This window comes from Entamoeba invadens (assembly GCF_000330505.1).
Source record: "Entamoeba invadens IP1 unplaced genomic scaffold scaff_1105074726357, whole genome shotgun sequence".
Classification (NCBI taxonomy): domain Eukaryota; phylum Evosea; order Mastigamoebida; family Endamoebidae; genus Entamoeba; species Entamoeba invadens.
In genome coordinates, this window is record NW_004443615.1 from 366,531 (window position 1) to 380,021 (window position 13,491).

General features: G+C 35.2%; 9 protein-coding genes across 9 annotated transcripts; 6 read left to right on the forward strand and 3 right to left on the reverse strand.

The window, feature by feature from the left end:
* Positions 1 to 45: 45 nt before the first annotated feature.
* EIN_371490 (lysozyme, putative) lies at positions 46 to 687 on the reverse strand (the record flags this gene model as incomplete). Its single annotated transcript, XM_004259460.1, has 1 exon — positions 46 to 687. The coding sequence occupies one exon, from the start codon at positions 685 to 687 to the stop codon at positions 46 to 48; it is 642 nt and encodes a 213-aa protein (XP_004259508.1).
* Positions 688 to 1,190: 503 nt separating this feature from the next.
* Positions 1,191 to 2,801, forward strand: EIN_371500 (hypothetical protein; the record flags this gene model as incomplete). The annotated part of the gene is made up of 1 exon (XM_004259461.1): positions 1,191 to 2,801. The coding sequence occupies one exon, from the start codon at positions 1,191 to 1,193 to the stop codon at positions 2,799 to 2,801; it is 1,611 nt and encodes a 536-aa protein (XP_004259509.1).
* A 252-nt stretch (positions 2,802 to 3,053) lies between these two features.
* On the forward strand, positions 3,054 to 3,954 carry EIN_371510 (hypothetical protein; the record flags this gene model as incomplete). The annotated part of the gene is made up of 3 exons (XM_004259462.1): positions 3,054 to 3,179; positions 3,221 to 3,345; positions 3,420 to 3,954. 3 exons carry the CDS (start codon positions 3,054 to 3,056, stop codon positions 3,952 to 3,954), a joined length of 786 nt encoding a protein of 261 aa, XP_004259510.1.
* Positions 3,955 to 4,085: 131 nt separating this feature from the next.
* Positions 4,086 to 4,685, reverse strand: EIN_371520 (hypothetical protein; the record flags this gene model as incomplete). Its single annotated transcript, XM_004259463.1, has 1 exon — positions 4,086 to 4,685. One exon carries the CDS (start codon positions 4,683 to 4,685, stop codon positions 4,086 to 4,088), a length of 600 nt encoding a protein of 199 aa, XP_004259511.1.
* Positions 4,686 to 5,870: 1,185 nt separating this feature from the next.
* EIN_371530 (hypothetical protein) lies at positions 5,871 to 6,842 on the forward strand (the record flags this gene model as incomplete). Its single annotated transcript, XM_004259464.1, has 1 exon — positions 5,871 to 6,842. The coding sequence occupies one exon, from the start codon at positions 5,871 to 5,873 to the stop codon at positions 6,840 to 6,842; it is 972 nt and encodes a 323-aa protein (XP_004259512.1).
* A 249-nt stretch (positions 6,843 to 7,091) lies between these two features.
* Positions 7,092 to 7,742, reverse strand: EIN_371540 (hypothetical protein; the record flags this gene model as incomplete). Its single annotated transcript, XM_004259465.1, has 1 exon — positions 7,092 to 7,742. The coding sequence occupies one exon, from the start codon at positions 7,740 to 7,742 to the stop codon at positions 7,092 to 7,094; it is 651 nt and encodes a 216-aa protein (XP_004259513.1).
* Positions 7,743 to 8,318: 576 nt separating this feature from the next.
* Positions 8,319 to 9,477, forward strand: EIN_371550 (phosphatidic acid phosphatase type 2 domain containing protein 1B, putative; the record flags this gene model as incomplete). The annotated part of the gene is made up of 2 exons (XM_004259466.1): positions 8,319 to 9,007; positions 9,309 to 9,477. 2 exons carry the CDS (start codon positions 8,319 to 8,321, stop codon positions 9,475 to 9,477), a joined length of 858 nt encoding a protein of 285 aa, XP_004259514.1.
* Positions 9,478 to 9,693: 216 nt separating this feature from the next.
* On the forward strand, positions 9,694 to 12,275 carry EIN_371560 (26S proteasome non-ATPase regulatory subunit, putative; the record flags this gene model as incomplete). Its single annotated transcript, XM_004259467.1, has 2 exons — positions 9,694 to 12,169; positions 12,223 to 12,275. The coding sequence occupies 2 exons, from the start codon at positions 9,694 to 9,696 to the stop codon at positions 12,273 to 12,275; spliced, it is 2,529 nt and encodes an 842-aa protein (XP_004259515.1).
* Positions 12,276 to 12,448: 173 nt separating this feature from the next.
* EIN_371570 (hypothetical protein) lies at positions 12,449 to 13,227 on the forward strand (the record flags this gene model as incomplete). Its single annotated transcript, XM_004259468.1, has 2 exons — positions 12,449 to 12,814; positions 12,856 to 13,227. The coding sequence occupies 2 exons, from the start codon at positions 12,449 to 12,451 to the stop codon at positions 13,225 to 13,227; spliced, it is 738 nt and encodes a 245-aa protein (XP_004259516.1).
* Positions 13,228 to 13,491: the final 264 nt, after the last annotated feature.

The following is a 13,491-nucleotide window of genomic DNA, read 5'->3' on the forward strand; positions in this document are numbered from 1 at the left end:
AGTAAAAGATAAAGATAATTAATTAACGAAAAAAATTAATAGGCATCAGCATCTCACGGTTTGGAGAAGAGAAGTGTTGCACAACAAGACCTTTCCACCTTTCATCTTTTCGGTGGCCTTAGTCCAACTTCCGAAAGCAACGAAGTCGTCCATATTGTCATTAGTATCTCCAACATATATAAGTGGGAATGCTCTTGCAATGTCAGAAACGTAATCAGCTCCGAAAATAGCTTCCCAGTCTTCTTTCGAAGTCAATATCATGACCGGCTCTTTGTCGTTGTTGACTTTAAGAGCAGCCTTCATCAATGACTCCATCTCAGCAATGTTGGTTTGTTTGTTCGATGACCATTGGCCAACTCTAATTTCAACAATAACACCGTTGTGGCTGAATTGAACAGAATTGACGTGGTATCCAGAGAGCTGTCCGGCAGTGTCACCACAAGAGACGCATGGTCTGAAGATGAAGTCGATGCCCTTTTCTCTGAACCCAGCACCTCTGAGATAAGCACTGTTCTTCATGACGTTCAAGTTGAACTTTCCGTCATCAGTAAACGCAACAGCAGCAGCGTAAGTGTGCTTTCCAGCAAGGCAGCCAGCAAGTGTGCCGTCGATGAGATCTTTTCCGATAACGTCTCGGTGATCGCACCACGCGTGTATTGAAAGAACTAAGGCAAACAGCAACAACATACCTAATTTTCAAGTTTTTTCCAGCTTTAAATTTCCTTTCGTTCTGCTTTTTAATTATCGAAATGTAAGATTTTTTCTTTTTATTAATTTGAGTTATGTTGGGGAATTTTCATGCATTTTTCGAGGTAAAAAAACAAACTAAAAACTTATTTTTCAAAATTGTACACAGTGATTTTCGGTTTTATTCGAATCGTTCTACCATTCTAATTTTAGCCATCAACAATTTTAGTTCCACAATAATTTAATAAACTATAAATTGTAATTAAAACAATCCTTTTTATTTTAAAACTAATGCATCTAGTATATACTTTTAAATAGTTGAATGAATTAACAATAAATGATTCAAATTAAATAAAAAAATTCAAACCAAATTTGTATTATTTCCATCAAAAAAAAAAATAAAAAAATATCAACCCAATTGTGAAAAAAAACTGTATTATCGGCAATATAAAAAAACTAAACACCGTATCAATTGATCTAAAAAATCAACTCAAAAATCGCCGATGTCAACAACTTCTTTTCCCAAACCAGCCGTGACAGAGTTGTTTCTTCAAATGTTTTCCCTTCGCGCGCTCATTCCACAGGCGTTCTCTCCAATTATACAGGAAATAGAAAATGCGACAAGATGTTCTGTTGAAAATGTTCAAAGTGATTTTTATGCCACAGGATCTTTAATTTATAACTTTTGCATATCATTAGCAACACTTGCAGACTTAGCTAGAGACGATCAATACGTCAAAACCACTTTATTAGATTCTTTGACCCGTCACAGGGTGTCGTATGTCCAACCGCCTCAAAACAAAACCACACTGTTTATCACTTTTTATGAAGCTTTTAATGGATGTGAGAAGACCATCAATATTCAAGGTGTTGAGTACACATTTATAATTCCTAAATATAGTATCAACGGAGTAATTCTTCAAATTCAAAACCAAACGGTAGAAGTTGAGGTATTGCCCGATTCGACATATACGGTGTTTGATAATGGAGTCTTTGTATCCACTGACTTAAGTCAACATTTACAAATGTTTTCAATAACATTACCCGATGAGACTGCACATAAAATAGCACGAAGTTATATCGAACAACTTGGATCTGTTGAAATAGAAGGGTATCCGTTTAAAATTCACGTTGTTGCGTTAAACCCTAATGAATTACATAAAGCAGCTTTTGATGGTAAAATAGAACAACTTACAGGAAAGACAGTAGTGTTCAGAAAATGGGATTTGACATTGTTAAAGGCGCCCTCCTTTTTGAGGAGAGAAGTCTCAAAACAAATACTTATGACGTTCAACGTGCAAAAAACAAATCACATCGAATCCTTTGAAATTAATGAAGAGAACATGGACGTTGCATTGAAATTTGCGGATCACACGAGTGCAGTTACGCTCTCGCACGCATTAAAATACCCAAATCAAACATTTGTGATACCTCAGGCAGACAAAACGATCTTTATCTCAACACTGACACCTCATCGCGTCACACGATATGACATTAAAGTGCCTTTGCCGATCATGTGCGAAGGAGGGGTTGTTGACGTCGACAAACTCGGGATCAAGTTGAAAGTCCCGAAGAGAACAAAGCCAGGGAGTACATTAATTCATAAGAAAGACAATGACATTTTTGTGATTCAAGTCGACGAGATGCAAAGTGGGTTTTTCATCAAAGGGGAAGATGTCTTGACAAGTGTGGAGTTACCTGAAAGTTCTAAAGAAACAAATTTTGAAGTGAAGGTGGTGACGTTAAATGGAAAGTTAGTGAATGTCCATGGAAATTTAACTAAAGTCCTTCGAATAGTTGGAGGTGGAATTCCTTTGGAAAATGGATATGGGGACCTTGTGATCACTTTCACACCAAAAGGACAAATTTTGAGAGAAAAAGAGTACTACCAAATTGCTAAATACGTGACAAAAATCTCCATCTGTAACAAAGAATTTGTACAAAAAGAAAAACAATTTGTGGACGGAAGTGTTATCCCCAAGATTTATAGAATACCAAAAAACTTAAACGCTAACGCGAAGAAAAGAAATTATTTTGTGAGGTTCCCGGGTGATGGCGATGTGAGGGACGGCTTTGTCACAGACTTGGTGTTCGAAGTCGTACCAAGAGATTGAATGTATTTATTGTTTAATTTTATGGTTTCTTTTATTATTTTTATAAAATTTGTTATATATTCCAATTTCTCTCAATTAATTTTCTTTATTTGATATTTGTATTTTTGATTTGAACCAAAACGAGAAGCATAGAAAAGATCACACAAACAAAGTCAAAAAATAAAAACTCCGACGAAAAAACAAAACGCAATTGAATTGAAAAGTGATCAACAACTTATAAAATAAAAGTTGGCCGAAACTTAATCTGATAAAATGAGTGAAGTTGATGATGATAACATTGTTTGCTCAAGTCCTTTAGTTTTGGACAACACAACTCTTTTGGACAGAGGAGATGGAACGTTTGTATATCGTGATCTTCTCTTTCAACTGTGCTCAAAGGTTTGTTTGTTTTTGTTATTAAAAATGTTATTCATAAACAGGAAGAACAATATTCCAAAATGATTCCACCAAACAACTGCTGGCCCGCAAGAATATTTGTTCAGAAACTATTCACTGCGGCAAATAGAATGCACTTCAACGCAGTAACGACACACACCGCTGTCACGTTTGCTTTATTTTGTTGATTTTAAGAATTCACAAATATAGTAAAAGTAATAGTAAAAAATCCATAACAAATAGTTTATTAAAGCGTCTGTGTGTGATAAGTCCCGAATATGTCCAGAAGCAAAATCCCGAGACTATATGCTTTGTCTGTCTATCGTTATCAGCGAAGATGTATGAAAAGCGGAAAAGGTGGGTAAAAGAGTTATACCGAGACACGTTATTAGTATGTTCCAAGCGAGAGTTTCGAGCAAAAGAGATGGAAGTACTTCGATTAGTAGATTACCGGATCGACCTTCCTGTACCGATCCAATACGTCAATCTCTTCTTAGAGATTTACTTCAGACAGTTACCACAACTCAATTCGGTTGCTACTAATGTCACACATCTACTTTATAGTGAGCCCGAGAGACTCATTGGTAATCACTCTGCTTTGGTTTGTGCTATAGTAGTGTTATGTGTTGCTCAAAGTATTATGGATGGTGGGGCAAGTCGCCCTATGATCCGTTGGGCTAAAACTTTTTTAAATCAAATTGAAGAGATCACCACACTCTCCAACGAATTGTTTGAGTTCATATTTAAAACCGACAGAACTGCTCAGTTCGTATATTAGCATAGTAATAGTCATTCATTGTATATCGCCTCTAATTCAGTAATTTGTATTTCTATTGATAATACTATTAATTTATAGTATATTACTATTAAATAATAGTATTTAGAGTATAGATTAAATAATAATTCAATTTAGTTCTTCTCCTCTTTGTGTTCAATGTGTTGTGCCTCTGGTGCTTTCTTCTGTTGTTTCTGTTTTTGTTGTTTAGGTGGGTTCTGTTGTTTCTTCTGCTTGTCGTCGGGTTGTGGAGAAGGCACAGGAGATGGGTCGGATGTTTTAGGGTAATCAATAATGATGTTAACGGGACCATCGACATCGCCACAGACTTTCATATACTCCCCAAAAGCACCCGTTTGAATTTTGTCTGGTGCGTAGAGGTCTTTAAATCGTTGGACTGCATTATTGAAATAAGCAAGTGACTTGTCTGCCTTCATCGACTTGTGGAAGTCAGGTTTTGTACCATTCAAAATGGCGTAGAGAGTAAATTGAGAAACAACAAGAATCTCATATCCCATGTCGACTACACTGCGGTTCCAGCGCTTGGTCCCGTCGGCACTGTCCCAGAGTTTGAGGTTTAACACCTTTTTCACTGCTCCATCAATATCTTTCTCGTCGTCTGCCTCGTTAATACCAAAATAAAGAAGAAGACCTTTTTTGATTTCTCCAACTATTTTGCCCGTCTCGACGTGAGTCACAGAACCGGCTAAAACACGCTGAACAATAATTCGCATGATGTTTTATCAAGTTGGGTTCAAGTAATTTATCATATAGTTTAGTTATTATATATGCTTTGGTTCACATAATAATGTTATTTTATTATAATTTTGTTATATGTTGTTTAATTTGAAAAATTCAAAAAAATTTTTACTCAAAATATAATCATTTACAAATCAATACAAAACCCTATAGTCGTCAATTGATTGGTCAAAACCAGAAAAAATATATTATATATTTAGAAACGATATTTTCGGATAACGATTGTAAGCCAACTCTACAAACGCATTTTTGAAACTTATTCTCCGATGTCACTTCTTACGGTTTTACACGAGATGCGACTCGTTATGATCAGGTCTTGAACAGTTATAAACAAATGTATTTTTTTGTGATTTCCATTTGTATATTTTGTTTTTGTTTTTGTTATACAACACTTCACATTGTCCAATTTTTTATCGTACTTCTTCGGGATGACGTCGTAATTAATTTCTTTGAAGCTTGAAAGGTTTAAGACAATTTGGTGGGTTTTTACCATACTTGTAGTTAAACAATAATTGATAAAATTAAACAATAAACTAATACTTATATTTTTTTTAAACAAATCAAAATATTTTAAAACTATTTTATGATTTTATTTACTATTTATTTTAAATATTTAATTAATTATTTATTTTAATTAATTAACTATTATCGTACTATTTGAAACTATTGAATAATAAATAATAAAATACTAATACTAATACTAATAGTATTATTATTTTTTATAAAATGAAAGTTATTCACTGAACTATTAAAAAAAACTTAAATCTAGATTAGTTCTATCAATGTTGTCAAATATGGTAATCCCAAAAACGCTTTTCTTATAATTTTTTAATGACAAAAAAGTTAAATTTGATCAGAAAGTGCAGTTTTGAAATAAACCTTTTAATTGAATAATTTAGCCAATAAAAACTAATTTAAATTTTATGCGTTATTCCCAATAGATGTTTATTAATTCAAAAATGTCAATTATCATGCATTTCAATCTGAAATTGACCAAATCATTAAATTTTAGTGTTTTATTTTTTTTTTCATGAGAAAAGAACCCGTTTGTCATTCTTCTGAAAAAAAAAACATTTCATTTTTATATTTCAGAACAAAAAGAGATTTTTTGAAATCAAGAAAAAACAACAATAAAAAGGTACTTTGAACTAGTAATATCAATGAGTAAACCTTTAGTTCATCCATCAGTCGATAGTTTCCCAGAGCTTACTAAGAAACAGGAAAGCGACCGGAACTCGATCACTCAGCAGACCTTTTTAATAGCATGTTTTCTGAAACTTGGATACACTGCAAAGCTTCACCGCACGACGAAAAAGACAGGCGGCTTAGAACGGTTCATTATCGATGAAGTGAGCGACCCCGAGATACAAAGCGAAGCAGAAACGGAGAGAAAGAAGCGCGACAAAGAGAAAAACAGTCAACAGAGGAACAAGGACAAAAGTGTTCAATCAGTATATTACAATGGTATAATCGAGTTGTTGAAAAGAAGAGGCAATTTAATGGAAATAATGCCAACAAGATCATCGTCCAAAAGTGTTAAAAGGAATAGAGTTATATTATTCAACGATCTTACATTTGACGATACTAACGTATTTGGAACAAAGATCAATGAACACTTTCAAACCCTTTTGCCACCTTCAAAGGGTAAAAGGACTGAAAATGGAAGGGAATTTACTGTGGATGATGTGCTCACTACAATAACTGGTGAGCGGAGTATACTAAAATTGAACGTACAAGATAACACAAAACAATATAACAAATACGAGAAAAATTTTTTAGAACCAAAAGTGACTGAACCACCTGATGTATCACAAAAAGAAAGCAATTTGGAAACTAATATTGACGAAGCTGTTCTTACAAATTCAGCGAGTGGAAGTAATGTTGATGAAAGTAATATCACACAAAGTCAAGAATCTTATTATAATTGTCCTGTTGTTCAAGGGACGTCATTTACACCACAAATGACTTGTTTTGTAGATCAAGATGGTGCACCAATAACTATGGGTTACTACATTTACTACGTAAATGTAGTACCAGTGTACTTCGTGCCACAACAACAGGATATACAAGAAAATCAGCAGTGCGAACTATCACCCAATCTTATGACTAACAACTTATCAGAAAGTCAATAATTCCAACAAAGTTGTCTAGGAATAGACTATTTTATTGGGATAATTGGTATTTTGATAGACGACTAGTCGAAAACAGGACTAACACACAAACTTTATTTTGAAACACGTTCTACTGGTTTGTGTGTTGTCCTGTCCTTGGCGTTGAGTTTATTAATTCACCTTTTTTCTTATTTTTTAAGCAATAACAGTTACACATTAATACAATTACAATGGGAAACAAAGCGGTGTTTTATGACCATTATTTAATGATCATAAAACATAAGCATTTCCACAGTCAAGACAGGAAGGACTGACACTAAACAGTTTGCAAAACACTAGTCCATCAGTTGTGTTTGTTTTGAACAAGATTTCTTTTTCACAATTTTCGGCTCGCATCCCTTTTTGAAAGACGTCAATAAATGACAAAACAACATTTAACAGTTTGTTCTGTGTTTTTTTAGCTTGATCAAGGCACAAAGAAAATTGACCATTGAGTGTTTGGTCTGTTTTTATGAGGTTGACAAGAAGTTTGATGTCATCAAACAAAAACAGCATTTCTCTGACAATCATTCTGCTCATTTGAAATAAAACGGGTTTCTCTCTATCAGTGTCTTTTATTTTCATAAGAAGGACATGGTCTTCATTGAATATCTTGTTCAACTCGTCCCATAAAAAAACTATGCTTTTCTCCATTTTAAGACTTGCCGGTATTTTAGTATTCTGTGCAATGGAAAAATCGCCCGCGAACCAGAAGTACGTTTTGTGGAAATTCGAGAGATGTGAAAGGTGTTGATAATACAGACAACACAGTGGATTTTCAAATTCTTTGTTCTCACTTTTCAAACTGAATTCTATCTCCTTCTTTGAAAACTTTTGGAAAGCGCGAATGTTACCGTCTTGAAATATTCTGTGGAGAACCATTAATGAAACTAAAACATCTTCCTGTGAACTACCAGAGAGCCTTGAGTATATTTGTTTGATGACAACATGCAGCTGACCGTTTAAAGTTGACTTTACAATCTTATTGAGTGTCTTCTCTTTGATGACTTGAGAAGAGGACGTGTACAATGTGTGGAACGCCCATTTCAACTTAATGTCCATCACCACCTTTTATGTCTCTTAGCAACAACCCTTTTATACCACCAGACCCTTTCTACTCAAACTCAAGAATCTCGAGATTGTGATCCGTTTTGTTCAATCTTGTACAAAAGTTGTCATTTTTTTGGCTTATTTTATTAATAAGTAAGTTTTATATTAAAACACAATAATAAAATAAACTATTAATACACCAAAACGTTTTTCTATTTTTGGAACAAATAATTTTTAGTAATCAATAAAAGTAATTAAAATATATTATATTATAGTATGTTGTATTTCATTGTTTTTGATACAATAAAAAGTTATAAAACAAACTAATGAACCAAACTATTCATTATGCTATTACAAATTAGAAAACAAATTATAATAAACAACTAGCGAACTAGTATAAATATTGTGATGGGCCTTACTTCGTTATTGACAACATTTTTTCAGTCACGCAAAATTGATATTCTCGTCACTTTAATAGTATTAGTATTATCCAAAGTGTTAACATATTTGCCACCACATCATATGGACATTCCAAGTAATCACCCCCTCTTTTCATTTCCTCGGAAAGAAGGGACCTTCGGGTTATGGTCGACTATTACCATCGACTTTATAGTTCCAGTAATTATAATTATAGTTCTCTCGATATATAGTGGATACATCTATGGGTGCTTCAATGTAGTCCTCTCATTTGTTTTCAACGACTCATTGAATGGGTTTTTGACCCAACTCTTCAAACTTTTTGCGGGTCGTCCACGACCGTTTTTCTTCAATGGATGTGACCACTCTAAAAACACGTGTTTCAAGTCATTTCCATCAGGACACTCCTCTTTTGCTATGGCGGGTCTTCTTTTCTTTGCGTTGTACATATTCTTTTATATGAAGAGAACGCATTTCAAATCAAAGAATTTGGTCTGCGGAATTGCTTTTGCGCTCCCCGTGTTACTTGCTTTTACTATCGCAATTACAAGAACTCGTGACCATTATCACCATTTCTCAGATATCACCGGTGGTGTTATGCTTGGTGGTTCTGTGGCTTTAATAAGCTTTTTTGCTACTTACCAAAGATTTTATTTGAAAGAAGAAGAAGACACAGAAGAGTACGAAATAGTCAACAACAAAACAGTTCTTTTAGAAGAAGAATAATTAGTCGTATAGTTATTTTTATTAGTAATTTTTATTAATATTTTACTAATATATTACTAATTATTATTGTTATTAAACTGTTTAACTAAAGTCGGAATAAAATGCTTTCATGAATTATAATAATATTAATTATTGATTAGATAATTACTATTTTTTTTAATTATTAACTATATTATTATCAATAACTATTAATAATAATTATTTTAATTAAAAAATATGGTAATTTTTTTAGAATAATTTATAATTTCGTTATAGTATTATTGTTTTTCAAGAAATAACCATATTTTATAAATATTTTATTAAATTGGAACTATACAAAAAAAGCAACTCAATAATAAGAAAAAGTGTTGAAAAAACCTCAAAGAAAATGTTTAGTTGTATTTATCCCAATCCAGATTATTTATTATTCCACAATTTTTCATAAGTAACTTTTTTGTTAATCCATAGTAAAAACAACTATAAACTATATTATAAAAGTAAAAAAGTAAAACTTCATCAAAAAAGTGACAACGTAGTAACAGAAGAGAGTGATATGCCGAATGCAATCTCAAAAGCACATTGGAACGAAGAGTGAAAAATGTTATAATACTGTTTGATAGTAAAGTAAGTAAAACTAAAGAGAACTTAAAAAAGAAAAGAGATGAGCCGCCCACAGAGTAAGACACCGATGGAACCAAATGAGGACCAACAACTTCAAGAAGAGATCGAGCTTTTAGTGAAGCGTGTCCAAGATCCTGATCAATCCATACAAAGCAACGCCATTGAGTTACTCCGCAAGACTATCCGTGGGACTAACTCAACTTCAACAACGATTCCAAAGACTACCAAATACCTCCGCCCCCATCTGGACACATTAAAAGCATTCCACGCGATGTTACCATTTGGAGAGACTTCAAAACTTCTTGCCGACGTTTTGAGTGTGTTGGTTATGACCAGTGGAGAGAAGGGAGAATCGTTGAAGTATAAACAACTGGGACATTTGGATGACTTGGGACAATGGGGACACGAGTACACCCGTAACTTGACAGGGGAAGTGGTCGAGAATTGGCAAAAGGAAGGAGACAAACTGAAGGACATAGCAAAGAAACTTGTCGAGTTCCACGTCGAACACAACGCCGAACAAGACGCGATCGACTTTTGCATCGAAACTGATACGTTGGAAATGCTTGAGGGGTTTTGTGAGAGAGCAAGATTTGAAAAGGTGTTTGTGTACGCGACGTCATGTGCGACGTATTACCCCGAGCCTGAAGACAAAAAGATATATAACTTCTTGTTGCGAGTAGCGCTGAAGCAAAAGAGATATACCGATGCGGTTCGATTAATGCTCAAAACGAACGATTTTGGTGGGTTGAATGATGTCATTAATGCAAATAAAGGGAATAACGGAATACTTATGCAGATGGGGTACATCTTGTCGCGGGTTAGAGACGATGCCATACTATCTTTGGTTGAGGACGAGACGGTGAAAAAGGCTATGGTCAACGAAAACTTGTCGGCACACTTCACAAGTCTTGTAAAGGCACTTGCACTCGAAGAGATCAAAACACCACAACAAATATGCACAACTGCTCCACCACCAACAAGACTGACTATTTCCCAAAAACCGGAACCACAAGAATCTAAAGAACTTGGGTTGTGTGTTGCGAATTGTTTGGCTAATGCAGGGTTTGGGTACGACAGTTTGATTCATTCAGAAGACGGGTCGTATGTTGTGAAGGCTCGCTCTGAATTACAGGTGGCTGCGGCTGCTGGAATGGGGTTGTTGCACCTTTGGAGACCACAAGAAATCGAACAATTCACCACATTTACACAATCTGATTCTATGTATGTGAGAGCTGGTGCGTTGTTGGGGATTGGAACGTGCTGCAGTGGTGTGAAGAGCGACGTAGATTTTGCACAAGTCTTTTTGGCAGACAAATTAACTGCCAGCACCTCTGCTATTGAACGGAAATTGTCGATATTTGGACTTGGCTTGTCGCACGCGGGTAGTCGAAATGCCGAACTAAAAGAGCAGTTAATTGCTGTCTTGAATGATATCACTGCAGTAGGCTTTGAGACTGCTGGACATGCCGCGATAGCCCTTGGTATGATCTACGAAGGGAGTATGGATGGAGAAATTGCAGACCAAATTCTTTCAATAATTTTCTCGAACGATGGTAATGAGGAGTTTTTAAAAAGCATATCGTGCAAGATGTTGGTGATTGGTCTTGGTTTGTTGCACTTATGTTGTGGTGATGCGTCTACTTTGGTGATGGACACAGTCAGAGCATTGCCATCACCAGTTAATCAATACGCAATGTTGGTTGTGTGCTGTTGTTCATATGCTGGCACATCGAATATTGTCAAAGTGCAACAGTTAATGGAAGGGTGTGGCAAACATGATGACGATGAAGAGACAAAGGCATGCGGAGTATCAGTGATTGGTGTTGCCTTGGCGTTGATGTCTGACGACTTGTCCACTGAGGCATCGACTCGGCTTATTGACGAAGTCCAGAGATACAGTGAGCCAGCTGTGAAGAGATACGTACCTTTTGCTTTAGCACTCACTTCTATTGGAAAACCAAAGGTCCCATTGTTGGAGCAGTTGACACGACTTGCGCATGGGAGTGATATCATTGCTGCTCGAAATGCTATTTTAGCTATTGGGCTTGTTGCTGCAGGAACACAAGCGACTCGAGCGGTTAGTCTTTTGGATCAATTGGCGTGCTTCTTTGTCAACGACCATCAGTCATTGTATTGTGTTAAAGTATCACAAGGTCTTATCCATCTTGGTAAAGGGACTATCGGCATTAACCCAATGTACATGGATAGATTTGTGATGGACCCGGTTGCATTAAGTGGGTTATTGACGTTTATACTCATTGCGGGAGAGGGGATGGAGAGAATATCGGGATTGAACACTTACATCATCAACTCGTTGTGCTTGGCCATGAGACCACGCATGTTCATGCCTATTGATGACACAGGAAAGGTCATCACCACATCATGCAGAGTTGGTGTTGCTGTCGATGTGGCTGGTCAGGCAGGTACTCCAAAAACCATCACTGGTTTCCAAACACATAACACCCCTGTTCTCATTGGTGTTGGAGAAAGAGCGGAATTGGCTGCAGAAGACTGTTTGTTATTAATATATATTTTTATGATCAAAGTGAATAGCACTCATATATAGACTCTGCGTTGTCTAGTGTGTTGGAAGGTGTTGTTGTGTTGAAGCACAATTGATGATTTTTTGTCTTTTGGTTTGAAAACAAATTCTATACAACGACAGATATATAGTATAAAATATAATATAATTTAGTTGGGAATGTAAGAACTCCAAAACACCAGAATAAGTCTATAAATAGAGAGATGAGAAATACCAAAAAGTTGGTTTAAAAACTTGAAAAGAAACACTGATGTACAGCCGAAGCCGCATCTTTGCAATAAGCTTTGGCGCATTTCTAATAGTTTCATGTGTATCCATTTGTATGGCAACTCGGTTTGGAGCGTTTGAAAAGGTCCAATATAATGTTCTTGATCGAGGAAGGTATTCAAAAAACGTGTTTATAGGGTGTGGGTATGGCATAGCTGGGACTCTTGGTGTGAGTGGAATAGTAGTGATTCTATGTGCGATAGTTATGAATAACGTATTAGTGTCAGTTTCTTCTGTCATCAACATCATATTCTTTGTTATTGCAGTGATGGGTGTTGCATTCTATTCGAACGAAGTCCGTAACTTTTTGATGATGAATGAAAACAAAGCGAGAGAGTTCCAACCATTTGTTTGTATTTATTAATTAATTTGTGATGTACTGATATATAGTATAACTGTTGTGGATATAAAGATATTACTAATAGTACTTTCAATGTTACAGACTGCGCGTCGGAGATTGGTATAACAACACAAACACTTTGTTTCGACGCTCTGAAACCGACGGAATATGCCGAGTATCAAGGATTGGTCACTATGATGTATTCTGTTGTCATGTTTTTAACACTCGTCACGAACTACCGACTTCTTTTAGAAGAACTCTCTGAAAATAGCCCCGAAGAGGTCACCATATTCCCTTCAGTGTTTCGACAAAAAGAAGAAATTGAAGAGAATCAAAGCGATGAAAAAGAAGAGAACAACCCACTTCTAGATGATATGGAAAATGGGAATACTATTATAAAGAGAAACATTGCACATATATGACAAGTTTATTTGAACTGAGTTTGCGAGTTGTTTTATTTGATAGTAAGTTGTATTAAACTGGATTCATTACACGTTCACAATACAAATGACACTAAAGTATATATTCACATGGCTTCTTTAAATTATTATTTGTTGGTATTTTATATTAAAATGATGAACAACGTAACTGTTGGAGTCATAAAACATTCTTAAAAAGCTAAAACATGAAATTTGTCGAAGAAAACATCGATTCACTTGAGTTATTTGTGTTACATTAAGAAATGA